Here is an 18279-nt window from a genome sequence, read left to right as displayed (position 1 = left end):
AATAATGTGACCCAGAATACCCACAACTTCTACAATGGAGAAAGGCACTGGAAATTCACTTGACCATGTGTCAGGTTCTTCAGCTGCCCTGGTCCCAGCAAAGCTTGGAGCAGTCTATGCTGTCCCGACCACCCAACACCAGTATCACAGAGATGCTGACGGAGAGGTGGTGTTGGAGCTGACTATAGGAACAGTGTCAGGGGACTCTCCACCATGAAAATACGACTGCTGGCAAGTACAGTATGTCAGTTGCCCAGTAGTTAATCTTGGATTAAATGGATGGATTAGTCGTTGAGTAGATGTAAACTGAGTCAAAACTATTGCTACTGTATTTTGGTTGAGACATTCGAAACGGAAAACTGGTATTTTGCTATCAGTTTTACCATGCACATGAATACTTTGAGTGAATTAGGAAGTTCATGCCCATATGGTGCTAGTTAATGATGTAATAATATGTAGGCATCATACGATAGGCACTGAGTGCATCATTCCTGTGAAATGCAGAAATGCTATCCTTATTTAAGGATGGAAAATGAGGCATAAAACTGCAAGAATTTGCCCCAGAACACACAGAAAGTGAGAGAGAGAATAGTTATTTAATACAGGGTCCTCAAGCTCACAGCACCAGTCCATTTGTTGTCTTTTAAAGTGATTCTTTGTGTTAAATATACTTTAAGTATCTAATAAATTAATTTTGTAATAAAATTAGTTAAGTAATAGAGCTGAAGAAATGGGAAATGAGCATCAGATGGTAACGTTTTCCAGTGGTCCAGCTCTAGGAATAACCATTATTATTATCAATAATCTAATCAATGCTTATTGTAAATTTTAAAGATGATACAGTAATTAGTGGAATTGAGCATAATTAAGATATTACAACTATCAAGAAAAAGTGAATTGCTTGGTAAACTCTACTTGTCTGAATAGCAGGTATTTGGATTGCCTACAAGAGAAAAACCATAAATTTAGGTATAATGAATGGAGGTCATGCCGAGAGGTTGGGGCCAGGACCCAGGAAAGCAGCATCCACACATTCTGTCACGGCTGTCCTCTGGGAGAGGATCCGGAAATCCTGTGGGAGAATGACGTTGCATTTTCCCTGTTAGTCAAGGCCAAAATGCAAACTGTCTTGCTTTACTTGAGCAATAACGTTCTCTCAAGCACGTGAAGCAAAGATGTCAACAGTATGTCCAGTGCATTCATTGGAAACAACACCCAGAGCAGGCCAGCATGGTGCAGTGGGATGGCGCTTTGAAGGAATACCTCATTCATTGCAAGGGAAATGTAGCTCTGAATTAAGGACTGCAGCTGGCCCACCCTTGGACTCTGCTCCCTACCTTGCTTCTGGGCATCTCGCTTAAAAGCACCCTGGCAGGGGCTGCTGTGCACTGCCGCTTTAAGGCATGCAGGCACTGCCAAGCAGCAGGTCCTCTCCACGGCTGGAGCACCAGGCGCAGGCAGCAATCCTCTGCTCAGCAGGGCTCACAGACGCTTGCTGCTCTCTACTTAATAACATTTGGCTGCTTATGAGACATCTGACGGGTGAGCTAAAGGCTTCCTTCCAGCGCGGCAGAGTTTCACCTGGTGCCGGCGGCAGCTGCCACCATGGCAGCAGCAACCAGCTCTGCTGCAGCAAAAACTGCCAAGTCCTGCAAAAAGTATCGAACAGTGAAGCGACACGCTGGCATCTACACCTACCAGGAGCCACCCCACAGGTAAGGGACCCTCCTCTCTCCTGAAGTGCACATCTGCCTTGCCTAGCACAAAAGTGGGATCTTGTCTTTTCACTTTCATTTGGACAGAGTGTGGTAACATGGAAAAGAGTGTGAGAAAAATCACTCCTCTCTCCATATTTCGATGTATTTCAAACCTCTTTGTATTTTTATTTTCACAAAAGTCATGTTTCATACTGCAATATAAACATTGTACCTAAAACACTGTAACTCCAAAGGATTCAGGGTATAGCAGGGTAAGAAATCTCTGTATACTTTTCCTGCATAATTATACATTTCCCTTGAATGTCCCCTGTGACCAAGGGGAGAGGGACTATGGACCGACAGATCAGTGGTCTGACAAAGTATGTCCTTTGAACGTTCCTATAAGGCATGGTTTAGGTTATGATTTATTTCTAAGTGTTTAAAAGGTGTTGCTTTTTCAGCAAAATTGCAGGGAACTTTCCCAACAAGTACATAGCAATACAATTAGAAAACTTCCTAGCCGGTGGTTGTTGCAGTAGTTCAGATCTTGCCATTTCATTCAGTGGGAAAGTCACCACAGGTTTTTAGACCTAAGCCTCTGCAAGAATGAGCATTGCTGCTGTTTCACATCCAGTACCCTGTTTCAGAGAACTGAGAGAGCTGTAGCTTAGCAAATGTGGTGACAGCATCAGAAAAGATGATTTAATAATAAGTCACAGAAATCTGCACCAAAGCACATCAGTCTTTCTACAGGGACAAGTAAATCCTGGGCTGCGGGGTCCCACGTTCCCGTCCCCCTCTGCAGGGAACAGGAACAAAGGGCGACTGCATTCTAAGCATCTGTTCCCCCCGCTCCAACAAGAAAATATTTTATCATTATGACAATCAAAATAAAAAGCCAACACCACGTGCTGAATAAATGAATGTTAAGTGCTCTTGCTGGAAATGTTCAGACAGCACTTTGTTCCAGAAAAACCTACAGAGTGTCTTGCTAGCATGATGTACAAGCTGTAAGGTTAGAAATGCTCAGAGAAGAAAGACTGGGATTTGTGGTGGGGAGCGGGGATAATTTATGACTGAGCAGCAAGCAGTGGGGAGGAAAAGAGGCACATCCTGGAGATGGGGAAATCACCCGAATTATTCATCTACTTTAAAACAATAAGGTCATGCGAGTTCCCTAGCTCACTGCTGTTATATTGCTCTAATAGGTTGGATCCTGCGCAAATCAAGTTTGCTGGGGATCTGACTGGGAATAATTTGTCTTGTTTTTCCTCTTGTGGGGTGTGTGCTGGGCTGCCAGCAACTCAGACGATGATATTGGTGAAGAAAAGGCTGAGAGCCATGACCCAGAGCAGATTTTTCAGAACATCCAGTACCAGAAAGAGATCATGTCCAACATCCGGTGCCGGCCATGGCCGATGAGGCAGAAGCTGAGGGCGCTCAGGTAAAGGTGTTTGCACAAAAGCTTTCAGGCTCACTGACTGTGACGGTGCTTCCAGCCTCAGAAGTTTTTCAGTGTAAGCTGGAAGGGATTGCACACAGAAATGATTAAGAGCTACTAGGAAAGCATACCATGAGGATGCTCTGACAAGATCTGAGAGCTGGCTGAAGGCAGCAGCCTTGGGGTGGAAAGTCTGCAGGTGAAGTTGTCTCCTGTTGCATGCCTGTGGCTCCCTTTAGACAGTCACTGTACAGAACAGAGAGCAAGAAATCACGCTTTGGCTATTAACTATTAAAACAGTGTGTCAGCTATTCAATGGTCCAAGGAAAGGCTGTTGGTAATGCGCAGTAATACACTTTTAAGCTGAATTGTTTCACTCTGTCCCAAAAAGGAAAAACAGTCTGCCATTTTCAAGGTAATTACATGTGACAATTGCATAGTATGAGAACAGAAGCTGGTCATAATCTTCTGGTAATATATTGTAAATGGCAGGAAATACTGAACACTAGGAGGTTTAAAAGGTACGTTCAGTGTAGTAATGTCATGGTTTAACCCAGCAGGCAGCTAAGCACCACACAGCCATTTGCTCACTCCCCAGCCGCCAGTGGGGTGGGGGAGAGAATCAGGGGAAAAAAAAGTAAGATTCGTGGGTTGAGATAAAGCCAGTTTAATTGGACAGAAAAGGAAGGGAAAATAATAACAATAATAATAATAGTGATAAAAGAATATACAAAGCAAGTGATGCATGATGCGATTGCTCACCACCTGCTGATGGATGCCCAGCCAGTCCCCAAGCAGTGGCCCCCGGCCAACTTTCCCCGGTTTATCTACTGAGCATGATGCCATATGGTATGGAATCCCCCTTTGGGCAATTTAGATCAGCTGTCCTGGCTGTGCTCCTTCCCAGTTTCTTGTGCACCTGGCAGAGCATGGGAAGCTGAAAAGTCCTTGACTAGCATAAGCACTACTTAGCAACAACTCAAACATCAGTGTGTTATCAGCATTATTCTCATCCTAAATCCAAAACACAGCACTATGCCAGCTACTAGGAAGAAAATGAACTCTGTCCCAGCTGAAACCAGGACAGGTAATAACATGTTCGGGGGTTGGGCTAGATGATCTCTAAAGGTCCCTTGCAACCCAAAGCATTCTATGATTCTATGCTTCACAATTTAAGATTGCAACAATTATGTTAATAATTCCAAATTTACAATGAAAGAGTGGGTGCCTAACTCTTTGGGCCACCTGTCTAAATTGTGTCAGGTCTTTCACAGTGTAATCTGTTTGGGGCTTGCTTTACTTTTCTTTTTAATCAGGCAGCTTTCTCTTAAGACCCTGTATGATGCTAGGATGGCATTTTAGTAATGAGGAATCCCTACCAGCAGTAGGGCTGTTGTGTAATCTTGGAAGCAAAGAGAGATTTTTCTCTCAGGCACAGTCTGTGACTTGCTGCCTTCCTGCTCCTGTTGATGAGCTTTTGGTGGTCCCCATCCACCTTCTGCTGAGGTCAAAGACTGCGTATGACCAGATGAACATGCCCTCTTTGCATCTTACAAGAGCGCTACACCATATTTGCAGAAGAGGTGTTAGTAGCCACATAAGATTAACCAGACTGTAATGGGGATCTTTTTACTTTACTCATTTAGGTTGTGCCATTCTAAAAGAAAGACTTTGAGTCAAAAGGATAGAGAAAAATATTAGAGGAATAGAAAACTCTCCCTGCAGTCAAACTTTTGAATGCTGAGTTTTCTCAGCCAAAATTCTCAGTGGTTTTAAAGTGTCAGTAAAAACCTCAATAGGAAAAGAAAAAACCTTTGCCTGGTTAAGGATTTTATGGAGACAGTCCATGATAGTATTTCAGAGCATTTGACAACTTTGCTAGTTGCTACTTGTGTGGAATAAGGTGCTCCGAGTAACAGGATCAATGTAAAATAAACTTCCACCTTCTTGTGCAGGCAGGCGAAGGAGATCGTACTGAAGTATGAAGGGAGGCTCACGAGAACAAGAGGTTACCAAGCTGCTGGTGCAGAGGTACAGCTGCTTTTTCTTAAATTACGGCTCTTTTCTATACCAATAGTCATCTGCAGTTTTCATTCACAGAAGCGTATGTTTGCTATGCAGTCCTGATCTCCACCTCAGGAACTCTGTAGAGGGAGGAAAGAGCAGTTAAAAGCTCCTTCTTTTTTCTTCTATTGTGAATTTAGTAATTACATTTTTGCAGACTAATTTGATGTGTTGAGGGATGGATGTCCTCCTATTAATGCAGTATAAGCTTCCTTCTCAAATAATCTACAAATATTGATGCCTGCTAGAGGGGGTGATGGGAATGGGATACCAACAACAAGATGTCAGTGTTCTCTGAAGAGCTGTTTCACCAGACTCTGGGGCCATAGTTCAATAGTTTAGTATGGAAAATGTGTCTAGCTTTAAGTTTGGAAGACAATCCTACAATAGATTATGGTAAATACACTGTTAAAGTTTTGCTTGCCTAATACTTATAGATTTGCTAAGATTAGGTTCAAATTCTTTTCACAACGCTGAAAATAGACCCTGGCCTTAGTTGCTGGAAATTAGTAACATGTAGGAAATTGACCCTGATATGCAACTAACAGAGACGAGATCTTTACTCATCTAAGCAGTCAAGAATATTTTTCTCATCATAAGGAGTAACTTATCTTAATTCAAAAAGGCAGGGTTGTAATAATAAAATGGAACACCATGCATTTTATTCACATGAACAAGCGAAAGGCTGCATATGTATCTGCTGTTCTGTTATGTTGGCCTACAGCAAAGGTTAAAAGTACTGCTTTCCAGTCACCAAGGCGAAGGGCTCCGGAGCGGACAGTCGTGCTGGGGCACCCTTGCTAAGGCGGCAAAAAGCACAGGGAGAGAGCAGGCACCCCAGCCCCCCGCCTAGAGCGGGAAAGAGTGGGAAAGGGCGAGCTGCTGACGTGCGGCAGCTCTGACGCAGCGTGGGTGGGGACAGGAGTGATGGCGGCCAAACCCCGCCACCTGTAAAAGCAGCCCCCAGGGAGCGCAGGCGACCAGGACGGGCAAACAGGGCGAGGCGCCTCAGGAGGGCGTGGAGCTTCAGTTTGCGCGGCAGTTTGCAGGGTCAGGGCGTGCGGGGAAGGCCAAGGACCCCCGCTCCTAGCTCCAAAGGGAAACTCGGGCAGTGGTCATCATCCTCCCAGGAGAGGACCTGGCAGCTATGGTTACCACTCGCCTGAAAGCCGCCGCCAGAAGGAATGCGGCAACCCAGGCGGAGCTCCAGCACAAACATGCAGCCATCCAGGTCTCTGGCTGCAGGGAGTGTCTGAGCCTGTCGCTTGTAGCGGAAGGCAGTGGAGACGGCAAATATCTTCGGTGTGACCACGTAGATGATTTGCTCAGCCTGGTGGCAGAGCTGAAGGAGGAGGTGGAAATGCTGAGGAGCATCAGGGAGTGTGAGATGGAGATAGACTGGTGGAGCCGCACCCTGCCGTCCCTGGGGCCAAGGCAGCAGGCGGAGGCCCCACAAGGAGCAGAGGATCCCCTACCTTCTTGCCAGCAAGCAGAAGGAGGGGACCTAAGAGACGGGGAGGAATGGAAACAGGTCCCTGCCTGGGGAGGCAGGCGAATCCCCTCCCGGCCTCTGTCACCTTCCCAGCTGCCCTCACACAACAGATACGGGGCTCCGGGAGCTGAGGGCCAGGCAAGCGGGGAGGTAGGTGAAGGTGAAGGTCCAGCCAGGGGGTTGCCAAGGGCCGGTCAGTCAGCCCCACGGATTAAGACTGCCCCTGTTAAGAAAAAAAGGAGGGTGTGGTAGGCGATTCCCTCCTGCAGGGAACTGAGGGCCCAATCTGCCATCCGGACCCATCCCACAGGGAAGTCTGCTGCCTCCCTGGGGCCCGGGTTAGGGACATTACTATGAAACTCCCTGATTTCGTAAGGCCCTCCGATTATTACCCGTTGCTGGTTGTATAGGTTGGCAGTGATGAGATTACAGAGAGAAGTCCTAAAACAATCAAAAGGGACTTCAGGGCACTGGGGCAACTGGTTGCAGGATCAGGAGCACAGGTAGTGTTTTCCTCTATCCCATCAATGGCAGGGAAGAAGGCTGAAAGGAACACGAAAACTCACCTGATTAACAGGTGACTCAGAGGCTGGTGCCACCAGTAGGATTTTGGTTTTTTTGATCATGGGGAGGTTTACATGGCACCGGGCCTGCTGGTGGCTGATGGAGATCAGCTGTCTCCAAAGGGGAAAAGGATTCTTGCCCATGAGTTGGCAGGACTCATTGAGAGGGCTTTAAACTAGGTTTGAAGGGAGAAGGAGATATAAACAGGCTCGCTAGCGAGGAGCTCAGGAGCGGCATGGCAACGCTGGGGGCAAAATCGATAGCCCTTCTCAAGTGCATCTACAGCGATGCACGTAGCATGGGCAACAAACAGGAGGAGCTGGAAGCCCTTGTGCGGCAGGATGGCTATGACATAGTCACCATCACAGAAACATGGTGGGACGACTCTCACGACTGGAGTGCTGCACTAGATGGCCATAAGCTCTTCAGAAGGGATAGGCAAGGAAGGAGAGGCAGTGGGGTGGCTCTGTATGTTAGGGAGTGTTTTGACTGTATAGAGCTCGACAGTGGTGATAAAGTCGAGTGCTTATGGGTAAGGATGAGGGCAGATGTCCTGTTGGGAGTCTGCTATAGACCACCCAACCAGGATATAGAGATAGATGAAGCGTTCTACAAGCAGCTGGCAGAAGTCTTGCAATCGCTAGCCCTTGTTCTCATGGGGGACTTCAACTTGCCGGACATCTGCTGGAAATACAACACAGCAGAGAGGCAACAGTCTAGGAAGTTCCTAGAGTGTGTGGAGGATAACTTCCTCATGCAGCTGGTAAGTGAGCCTACCAGGGGAGATGCCTCACTTGACCTGCTGTTTACAAAGAGAGAAGGACTGGTGGGAGATGTCGTGGTCAGAGGCCATCTTGGGCTTAGTGACCACGATATGATAGAGTTCTCGATTCTTGGTGATGTAAAGAGGAGGGGCAGCAAAACTGTTACCATGGACTTCCAGAGGGCAGACTTTGGCCTATTCAGGACGCTGGTTGGGAAAGTCCCTTGGGAGGCAGTCCTGAAGGGCAAAGGTGTCCAGGAAGGCTGGACCTTCTTCAAGAAGGAAGTCTTAAGGCCGCAGGAGCGGGCTGTCCCCATGTGCAGTAAGCTCAACTGGCAGGGAAGATGACTGGCCTGGCTGAACAGGGAGCTTTTGCTGGGACTCAGGGAAAAAAGGAGAGTCTACCGCCTTTGGAAGAAGGGGCAGGCAGCTCAGGAAGAGTACAGGGATCTTGCTAGGTCATGCAGGGAGGAAATTAGAAAAGCAAAAGCCCAGCTAGAACTCAATCTGGCCACTGTTGTAAAAGATAATAAAAAATGGTTTTATAAATACATCAACTATAAAAGGAGAGCCAAGGAGAATCTCCATCCTTTGCTGGATGTAGGGGGGAACATTGTCACTAAGCACGAAGAAAAGGCTGAGGTACTTAATGCCTTCTTTCCCTTAGTCTTTAATAGCCAGAGCAGTCATCCCCAGGGGACTCAGCCCCCTGAGCTGGAAGACAGGGATGGGGAGCAGAATGGAGCCCTCATAGTCCAGGAGGAAGCAGTTAACGACCTGCTATGCCACCTGGATACTCACAAGTCTATGGGGACGGGATGGAACCCACCTGAGAGTATTGAGGGAGCTGGCAGAGGAGCTTGCCAAGCCACTTTCCATCATCTATCAGGAGTCCTGGTTAACAGGGGAGGTCCCTGATGACTGGAGGCTTGCCAATGTGATGCCCATCTACAAGAAGGGCCGGAAGAAGGACCCAGGGAACTACAGGCCTGTCAGCCTGACCTCGGTGCCAGGAAAGGTTATGGAGTGGTACATAGATTGAGTGCGCTCAACAGGCATGTGCAGGTCAGCCGGGGGATCGGGCCCAGCCAACATGGGTTCATGAAAGGCAGGTCCTGCTTGACCAACCTGATCTCCTTCTATGACCTGGTGACCCGCCTGGTGGATGAAGGAAAGGCTGTGGATGTCATTTACCTGGACTTCAGCAAGGCCTTTGACACAGTCTCCCATAGCATTCTCTTTGGGAAGCTGGCAGCTCATGGCTTGGATGGGCGTAGTCTTCGCTGGGTAAAAAAACGGTTGGGTGGCCGAGCCCAGAGAGTAGTGGTGAATGGAGTTAAGTCCAGTTGGTGGCCAGTCATGAGCGGTGCTCCCCAGGGCTCAGTTTTGGGGCCAGCCTTGTTTAATATCTTTATCAATGATCTGGATGAGGGGATTAAGTGCGTCCTCAGTAAGTTTGCAGATGACACCAAACTGGGTGGGAGTGTGGATCTGCTGGAGGGTAGGAAGGCCCTGCAGAGGGACCTGGACAGGCTGGACCGATGGGCCGAGGCCAACTGTATGAGGTTCAACAAGGCCAAGTGCCAGGTCCTGCACTTCAGTCACAACAACCCCATGCAATGCTACAGGCTTGGGGAAGAGTGGCTGGAAAGCTGCCTGGCCAAAAAGGACCTGGGGATGCTGGTTGAGAGCCGGCTGAACATGAGTCAGCAGTGTGCCCAAGTGGCCAAGAAGGCCAACAGCATCCTGGCTTGTGTCAGGACTAGTGTGGCCAGCAGGAGCAGGGAGGTGATTGTGCCCCTGTACCTCGTGCTGGTGAGGCCACACCTGGAATACTGTGTCCAGTTTTGGGCCCCTCAATACAAGAAGGACATTGAGGTGCTGGAGCATGTCCAGAGAAGGGCAACGAAGCTGGTGAAGGGTCTGGAGCACAGGCCTTATGAGGAGCGGCTGAGGGAACTGGGGTTGTTCAGCCTGGGGAAGAGGAGGCTGAGGGGAGACCTTATCGCTCCCTACAACTACCTGAAAGGAGGTTGTAGTGAGGTGGGTGTTGGTCTCTCCTCCCAAGTAGTTAGTGATAGGACAAGAGGAAATAGGCTCAAGCTTCGCCAGGGGAGGTTTAGACTGGATATTAGGAAAAATTTCTTCATGGAAAGGGTAGTCAAGCATTGGAACAGGCTGCCCAGAGAGGTGGTGGAGTCACCATCCCTCGAAGTGTTCAAAAAACGGGTAGACGTGGCACTTGGGGACATGGTTTAGTGGGCATGGTGGTGTTGGGTTGATGATTGGACTGATGATCTTAGAGGTCCTTTCCAATGTTAATGATTCCTAGTTTTTACTTTCATTATAAATAATCCAGCCACCAAGCCAGGAAACATGAAATTGCTACTCTACCCTTAATTGGTTTAGTGGTGGACTTGGTAATGTTAGGTTAATGGTTGGACTGGATGATCTTAAAGGTCTTTTCCAACCTAAACAATTCTATGATTCTATGCTTCTAAGGTAGGAAAGAGTAAGTTTGCCTTGTTCTGCCTTTGTGTGTGTGGCAAATGCAGTGGAAGTAGGAAGATGTTAAAATAAATACTGTTTTTTGCCTTTGACTGGAGCGGAACTAGGATGTTACCTAGAAAGAGAAGTAGGTGCTAAGGGTCTGCAATACATGTCAGTAAATCAGAGATTAAGCTCATTACTTGTTCATATTCCCCTTCCTATAACACAATTGAGGCTTTCATCTTAGAGTTCACAATGATTAAAAGTTTGTAGCTAATCTAATTGTCTCTTGTGTGTATTTACTTGAAAATATTCAGGACAGGGATATAATTCAGCAGTAAATTAGCATCACTTGTTATCTGTATTTTTTCCTAGCACAAATTAGGGAATATAGCCTTTACCTCAGGGCTAAATTCAGCAAATGCAACAGAATGAGCTGCATTTTTTTTTCTCTAACTGGAAAGGCTTTATTTTCACCTATTTTCTCAGAAAATAGCATGGTGACCAAGGAGACGAAAAACGTAGCACACCAAAACAAGCTCTACATCATCAAAATTAAGAACTCAGTGGTTGAACATGTGCTGAGAACAAAATGTAGCTGCAAGTGTATAAGTTTTTAAATAAGTTTTTTAAATTGGCAAAATACACACTGTTCATAATTGGACAGTCCATTCATGCTGTTATTTATGAAAACCGAAGTTAAAATACCTTTTACTGTTTTGACACTGAAAGAATTTTTGCTTTGCAGTTCAATTTTATATTTGCATTGTGGCTTTTTTTACATTTGCAATTAATACCAGATGCCTCTACTCTGGATTCTAAGAGTATAAATTATCTGTTCAGGTACACAGTAAGCAGGAAGAGGGGTGATAGCTATCTAATCATAATTTTAATACTACTCCCACATGGACAGCTTTTTATATTTTATAAATCTGCAGTACACCTCACACAAGCTGCTAGATTCCTTTCTCAGCTTTGTGAACCCCATTTTCAAATGAAATTAGCAATCCCAGCAATTCCCATGCAATTCACAGCATCTACAGTCTCTTTGTGCAATTGAAATATTTCCCGTTCATGCAATAAAATACCCGTGCCACCATAAAAATTAATTAACTTTGGCCAAAGACATTGATGATATATTCAGTAATTAAAATGTTATTTACTTCTCTTTGGTTTTAATAGATTAGATTACATGATATAATATTGACACTGCTGCTGACTAAAATATAGGGTTTTTTTTAATATCTAGTTGTACTAAAAATGCTTTATAATGCATGATATACAAATATTATTTTTCTGTTGATCCTGTAAAGTTATAGCTTTGCTTCAACAAATCAAAAACTGCACTCAACTTTGCACGTGCACGTTTTGTTTCTTTTCCCACGTGTGTATGCACACCCCACTGTGTGCACGAAAATGCTTTCCTCTGACCAAGTGAAAAATGGAGATTAAATAAAGACTCTGCAAAATATAACTACAGGTTTTCTGCAGGTGTCAGCTGTAATACACAGAGCTGAGAATATAGTAGTTGAATTTGCTGCTGTTGAATATGAAAGCTTATTTTCCCTCTAAGAAAAACTGGCACTATGCTTCTCTTAAATTTCAAGTTAGTCATCTGTTCATTTGTTTGTCCTAGAAATCAAATTTATTATGTGTAGTGCAGCGGGATTCCCTCATAAATTACACAGAGGCTAGGCGTCCTGGCAGTACCTAACTTGGATGACTCCTGCTGCCTGGAGCCGCTGCCTGGCCCTTCTCTGCAGTTCCTCCCCGCCGCAGCCCCCAGCCATGGAGAAGGTGACAGGGAATGGCACCTGTTGGCTTCTTTCTGTTGGTTCCTCACACTCCTTGTGTGTAAAAGATGTGTGTAAAAGATTGGTGGCTCCCGACTGTACCCTCAGAGGTGTATAAAGGGCACTCTGTCTCATCTTTGTTGGCATTTGGCTGGTATGCAGATTCAAGGACTCCTGTGCCCCCCACGTTTTGTGTGTTTCTAAACCCCACCGTGGTTTGCTTTACCCACCTCACCCACAGACGTGCTCTAAGATTTTAGTAGTTAATGTTTGTAATATTTCTTGTGATACAAGATGAAACAGATATGACCAAAATACTCTTCATTTCTATTTTTATTTTTTTACATGCAGAAGTATCATATTTCTCATTTCTCTGCTTTTTTTCTCAGCTTTGGAGGAAGTTTATTCGACTTGCATATAATTTCGTGGTAACCTTTATTCCTTGGGAAATGAGAATAAAGAAAATCGAGAGTAAGTATAAAGATTTAATGGTATTGAACAGTAAAGCACTTGCTAAAATGCTGGTCTTAGGGTTTATTTTTTAATTTACCAATTTAAATAAATAATATTTGGGAGAAAGAGATAAATGCAAACTTTCAGCAGTGACATTTTCATTTAAAACTTTGCTTTTTCTTTGTTTCCTGGTGCCTTAGACACTGCACAGTTCTTATTTATGGTCTTAGTGGGGGGTAACTTTTCAAAAGTCAAATTTGTCCCATTGGGGTTCTAAAAATGCAGCAAGATTCGGTTATAGTTTATCACAGTCCATGGGGCAGCATCTTTGGGCCAACATCCACAGATCTGCCCATGGGTAAATGTGGTTGTAACCTGCGTCACCAGCTCTTGAGTCTTTCAGTTGAATTAAAGCAGCCCTTGACATTCCATCAGCAGTCAGGTCATAGCTCTCTGCTTCAGAGGCAAAGGCAAATGGGTGCATGATGTCACCCAACATAGCAGCTGCTTGCATAAATACTGCTGGTAATCGTGAGACTTCCCCAGCAGAGTTTGTGTTGGAATTGTATTTTCCTCATAAACTTGTTAACATTTTCTCCACTTTGCTGTTCGCCCTGCATGAATAAGAAAGGTTTTTCTTTTGGTTTATTATTCAAATAACACTTCATGAATAAATGATATGAGCTCTTACAGACTGTGTAGCTCAGATAACTATTTTCTGTGGTTTAAGGTCATTTTGGGTCTGGAGTTGCCTCTTACTTCATATTCTTGAGATGGCTATTTGGAATCAATATTGTACTTACGATAATGACAGGAGCATTTGTAGTCTTACCAGAGGTAAGAAGATGATGTTAATATTTACAGAAAATGCTTACTGTTGCACTTTCCCTTCTGAATTAAACAAATGCTAGTCTTAAAGGCATACATCAATTTGAAATGTACAATTGAAAATGAATTATTTAAAATAAATTTCACTATTAAGAGTTTTTTTTTCTGCCAAAGGATAAGAGATTTTTGCTATTAGTGTTAGAGATGATATTTTGTCAACATGGTACTAATGCTTTTACAGAATATGTTTGTATCCCATTACTAAAATGGAGAACCAAATCCCAAAAGCTGTAGTTAGTGTTGAGCACACTCAAGTACTGTTAGTGTCACTTACAGGCAGAAAAACATAACTTCCCTCTCCAGACTCTGGATTATTGTCCATTAGAAATCATTTTCTAGAAGTTCTGAACAGCCACAACATTGTTTAGTTCTTGCATACAAGTAAGGCTATTTGTTAACTTTATTAAATTATTCATAAATATTACTTTGCCTCATCTAACCTGTGCTTTAATAGCATTATCAGAAGACATGGGGATATCTGATTTTTCTTCTAATTGGATAAACTAAAAAGAAAAAGGACCCCGAAAACAAACAAAAAAGTAAACTGAAACAAAAAAGCTATTCACTTTCATTTTTTACTTTTTTAAGGACAAGTAGATTTAATTTTTAGATCAAACACTGTCATATTTAATTTAAAAATGCTTAAATTAAAACAAAAATAACTTTTAAAGCTATTTTGTTAATGGTTTCCGTTGAACTCTCTTTTCGTTTCTCAGCCGTTTTGATCATGTCTACAGAGCACTAAATTTCCTCACAGGTAGACCACAGATTGCAAAAATCCCCATCTGGTTTAGTGGAAAATGAATGCAGGATTTCTCATGGAGTTTCTAGTTTAGGACGAGGAATGACCCAATACTCGCTATCCTGGTAGTATCATCCGTGTGGGCAGCTCTTGGTGGATTCTGCTGTGCAGCCCCAGGTCAGATGGGCTCGCACAGCTGCTGAGAACTCCTGTCTCTTTTCCAGCTACTGGCCGGAGCACCGTTCGGCAGCACAGTCAGCAAGACCATTCCCAAGGATCATATTGCATCTGCTCAAGACCTGGACACCATCTGGTCACTAGGGGCAAGACTAAACCACTCTTTATTGTTTCGCTACCAGTGTTCTGTTGTAATCAGTAGTTACTGCTCTTACTTACGGGCTCTGGTCTTTGCAGGGCTACCTCCAGTACTCTGTTTTGTTTTATGGCTACTACGGTCGTGACAGGAAGATTGGAAAAGCTGGGTATCGGCTGCCTCTTGCCTACTTCCTTGTTGGAATGGCAGTGTTTGCTTACAGTTTCATCATTCTCTTAAAAAAGTAAGACTTCCCATTTATTGCTGTACATAAGCTTGTGTGTTCAGGCAATCGTTAATGGTGTATTTATCCCATTTCCTCTGTATTTATTCTGCATAGTTCTATTAATATGTTCAAGTCTGCTAGTATCAGGGAGGCAGACTGAGTTTAATTCTAGCTTGCTCTTTATCTTGCTATCATTTGTCTTCGCTCTCTCTTCAGTTTCCCAGTCTATAAAAGGAGGGCAGCCCAGAAGATGATGTGTGCTTTGTGTTTGTATAGTGTAAGGACACTCATGGAAGCTCTTTTTGTCTTCCTCTTTCCTGGTATAAATATTGCTATGACAGAAATTTATATTTTAAGAGTCATGCTTGCAGCATTATTATTCCCATCTATTGAAATACAAATATAAAAAAAACCATCCTAGATGTAATATCATTTGCATTGTTTCAGCTGGTATGTGGCATCCCATTCAAATGTAAGGTTAATTTCTTTGCTGTTGAAGGGCCAGGAGTAGGAGTTACTTAGCAGAAAGAGCAAGACTGCTAGCACTGACCATAAATCCAGGAATGCGCAATGCTTGGAGAGGGGCAAGGTCACTCTATCCTCTCCTGATTTGCTTTCCCGTCCCTTCTGGATACCTATTTATCAGGCACAGTGTAGTCCAGGGACATTTTTAGCACTGCCTGTAATAACTCTCAGTTTTGAAGACAAACCTTCCCTTTTCATTTATTTTTATTCTACCTGCTGGTTTGTGCCAAGGGTCACTGATATGTTTGACACTGATCTACGCATCTGCAGTTTCTGGATATGATTAGCCCTTCTCCATCTGACTTAGCTCAGTGACTCTTTGCTTAGCTGCTTACAGTTCCCCTTTTAACGTTGTCCTTTTGGATGCCCTTTCTTTCATAAGCTGTTAATCTTCATTTCATTTCTTACACTTTGCAATATTCTGCCATCTTGCCTATCTGAGATGAGTAAGTAGGGTTTTCTTTCTTTTTCCCAAGGTCTGTAAAATGGCACTGGGTTTCTATTTCACAATAACATATATTTTGAGGGTGAAAACAATACAGAAAACAAACAGATCTTGTGCATGATCACTAGTTTTGCTAAAGTAGCTTGTAATCACAGTAATAGTGATCTTAGTGATAGTATCTTCCAGCTGGATCCTACCTGGAGAGCGTAGAACTGAAATATGTTTAAGTCCACAGCTCTAGTGAGATTTATTTGCTTTATTTGTCAGCTATAAAGAATGTAAATATAAAAATACCCTTCCATAGTGAGTCAATTCTACACTGGAACAAAAGTGAAGTTCATGCTCTGAACCTCACCCTGTTTTATTTTCTTCAGAAAGCTGCCAACAATGACACTAATTACTGCAAACTTTTGGTAGTTCTAAAGGCATAGACATCTGAAAACTATGAGCCAAACTAGTGATTTCCTTCATATTCATCTTCACACATTAACAGCACTTGAATATTTGGATTGGTTTTGTTTTTGTTTTTGTTTTTTTTTACAGAATGGCAAAGAACTCAAGAATGAGTTTAGCAAGTGCCTCTGATGAAAATTACACTTTCTGTTGGAGACTGTTCTGTGCTTGGGACTATTTAATAGGAAACCCCGAGGCTGCAGAGAGCAAAGCTGCTGCCATAGTTAATAGCATTAGGGTGAGCAACTGACCTTCAAATTATTTGGAGTTGATTTGTTTGTTAATCTGTAAGCTATGTAAGTCTTTCTTCTCATTCCCTTCCATTTCCTATTGTTTTGGTATCCATTTACAGATCTGTTTGCCTAGGGGAGGGCTGGTATCGTGTCTCCGTGTGGTATTGGAGTCACATCATACTTGCTGACACTGTCATTCTGTCCCAGCAAGGCCATTGTGTTCTTCTTCGGCAGAGTTTTATTTAATGCCACTGTATGTGTGACAAGAAGTTAGATAGCTAGAAACAAATTTGCTTGTGATGCAATTTCATTGAGTAATAGAATCAAATTCATGTTAACAATGTGAAAACACTCATTTATTTCATCTCTCCATAACAAATGGACCAGAGACACCTTACAGCTCTCTCAATATCAGAAAATTGCTTTAAATACAGACATTTTCCATTTAGAATTTAAGAACAGATGTGGTTTTCATCAAAGTAATTTATTTCCCAAATTTGGTGTATTCTCATTAAGTCATTGAACAAAATTACTTCAAATTGTGTGAAGGACAAATTCATAAGCCATGGTATTTAGTTATTTCAATGACTGCGGATAACTTTTGACAGTTCTGTATTATATTACTGACACATGGATTCTATAAGCACATCCTGCAAAAAGATCTGGTAGTATAAACCTCTGGTTGTACCCCATTGAACATGCATGACTGAAAGTGCACAAGTATTTGATTACTGTGTATTTGTTTCTCAGAAATCTCCTTTGCTATTTAAGCTCACTTATCACTCCTAAAAAGCTGTGCAGGACAGAGAGAGATTTATCTACTTGCGCTTCCAGGATGTGAAGTTTTTTATTAGTATACATGATAACTTCTGTGAAAGATATGTGCATTGTTTTTGCTGAACACTATTAAAATGATAATGCTGTGTTTCTTTCAAGGAAGCTATATTGGAAGAGCAGGAAAAGAAGAAAAGCAAGAACTTGTATGTATATAAGATCAGAGATACTTTTCAAAGCACTGTTTCAATGCAGATAGCAGTGCTAATCTGCTTGTCTCGTACTTCTAAAAACCATGTTAGAAAAGACCCCTGGTGTCATAAGACAACCTACTGTATTGGCTGTGTCTTTTTTTTTCCCCTAGGGCAGTGACTATAAGCTTAAGAATTATTGCAAACATCCTTGTGCTTCTCTCGCTTGCTGGAAGTATTTACATCATATACTTTGTTGTGGATCGATCCCAAAGGTTAGAGCGCACCAAAAAGGAATTGACTCTTTGGGAAAAAAATGAGGTACACTCCCTTTATGCCACCTCTGTGTTGGAAGCAGGATTATTGTCTCAGGGCTCTCTGTAGCAATAATGTGCACTAAGGTGTAAATCACAAGAGATTAGCCAGGAGAAATGAGGAACGAGGGGGCAAAGTGACGGTTACCTGGATCTGTCTTCACACACTTGCTCCCTCTGCTCTGCAGCAAGGTGTTAGCAGAGCTGAAGTGGGCACGGCGATTGCTGCAGGTCCTCATTTTGCAGAGACTGCAGTTCTAGCTGGCCCCTATTTTGTGAGGACAAAGCACAAACTCTCCTGTCACTTACAAATCTACTTTTGCGCCCATGATTGATCTGAGGGAACACTGGGCCAATGGACTAGAAAGGAATCGGCTTTGGCAATAGCTATTGATTTCAGCTGAATGTTCTGTGAATA

At 43.5% G+C, this 18279-nt stretch overlaps 1 protein-coding gene across 1 annotated transcript in view; it reads left to right on the top strand.

Moving 5' to 3' along the window:
* Window positions 1–1605: 1605 nt before the first annotated feature.
* TMC3 (transmembrane channel like 3) overlaps window positions 1606–18279 on the top strand; it is a 28214-nt gene continuing 11540 nt past the window's right edge. Inside the window, exons 1-10 of the mRNA XM_075714377.1 lie at window positions 1606–1715; window positions 2998–3141; window positions 5094–5169; window positions 12694–12775; window positions 13488–13594; window positions 14612–14710; window positions 14802–14944; window positions 16440–16587; window positions 17519–17562; window positions 17721–17868. Of these exons, the coding sequence (XP_075570492.1) occupies window positions 1606–1715; window positions 2998–3141; window positions 5094–5169; window positions 12694–12775; window positions 13488–13594; window positions 14612–14710; window positions 14802–14944; window positions 16440–16587; window positions 17519–17562; window positions 17721–17868 (1101 nt within the window). The remainder of the gene's footprint in view (window positions 1716–2997; window positions 3142–5093; window positions 5170–12693; window positions 12776–13487; window positions 13595–14611; window positions 14711–14801; window positions 14945–16439; window positions 16588–17518; window positions 17563–17720; window positions 17869–18279) is intronic.

Source organism: Pelecanus crispus, chromosome 7, assembly GCF_030463565.1.
Source record: "Pelecanus crispus isolate bPelCri1 chromosome 7, bPelCri1.pri, whole genome shotgun sequence".
NCBI lineage: Eukaryota > Metazoa > Chordata > Aves > Pelecaniformes > Pelecanidae > Pelecanus > Pelecanus crispus.
Note: the sequence above shows the minus strand (reverse complement) of the source record. Positions and strands in the feature narration are given on the sequence as shown.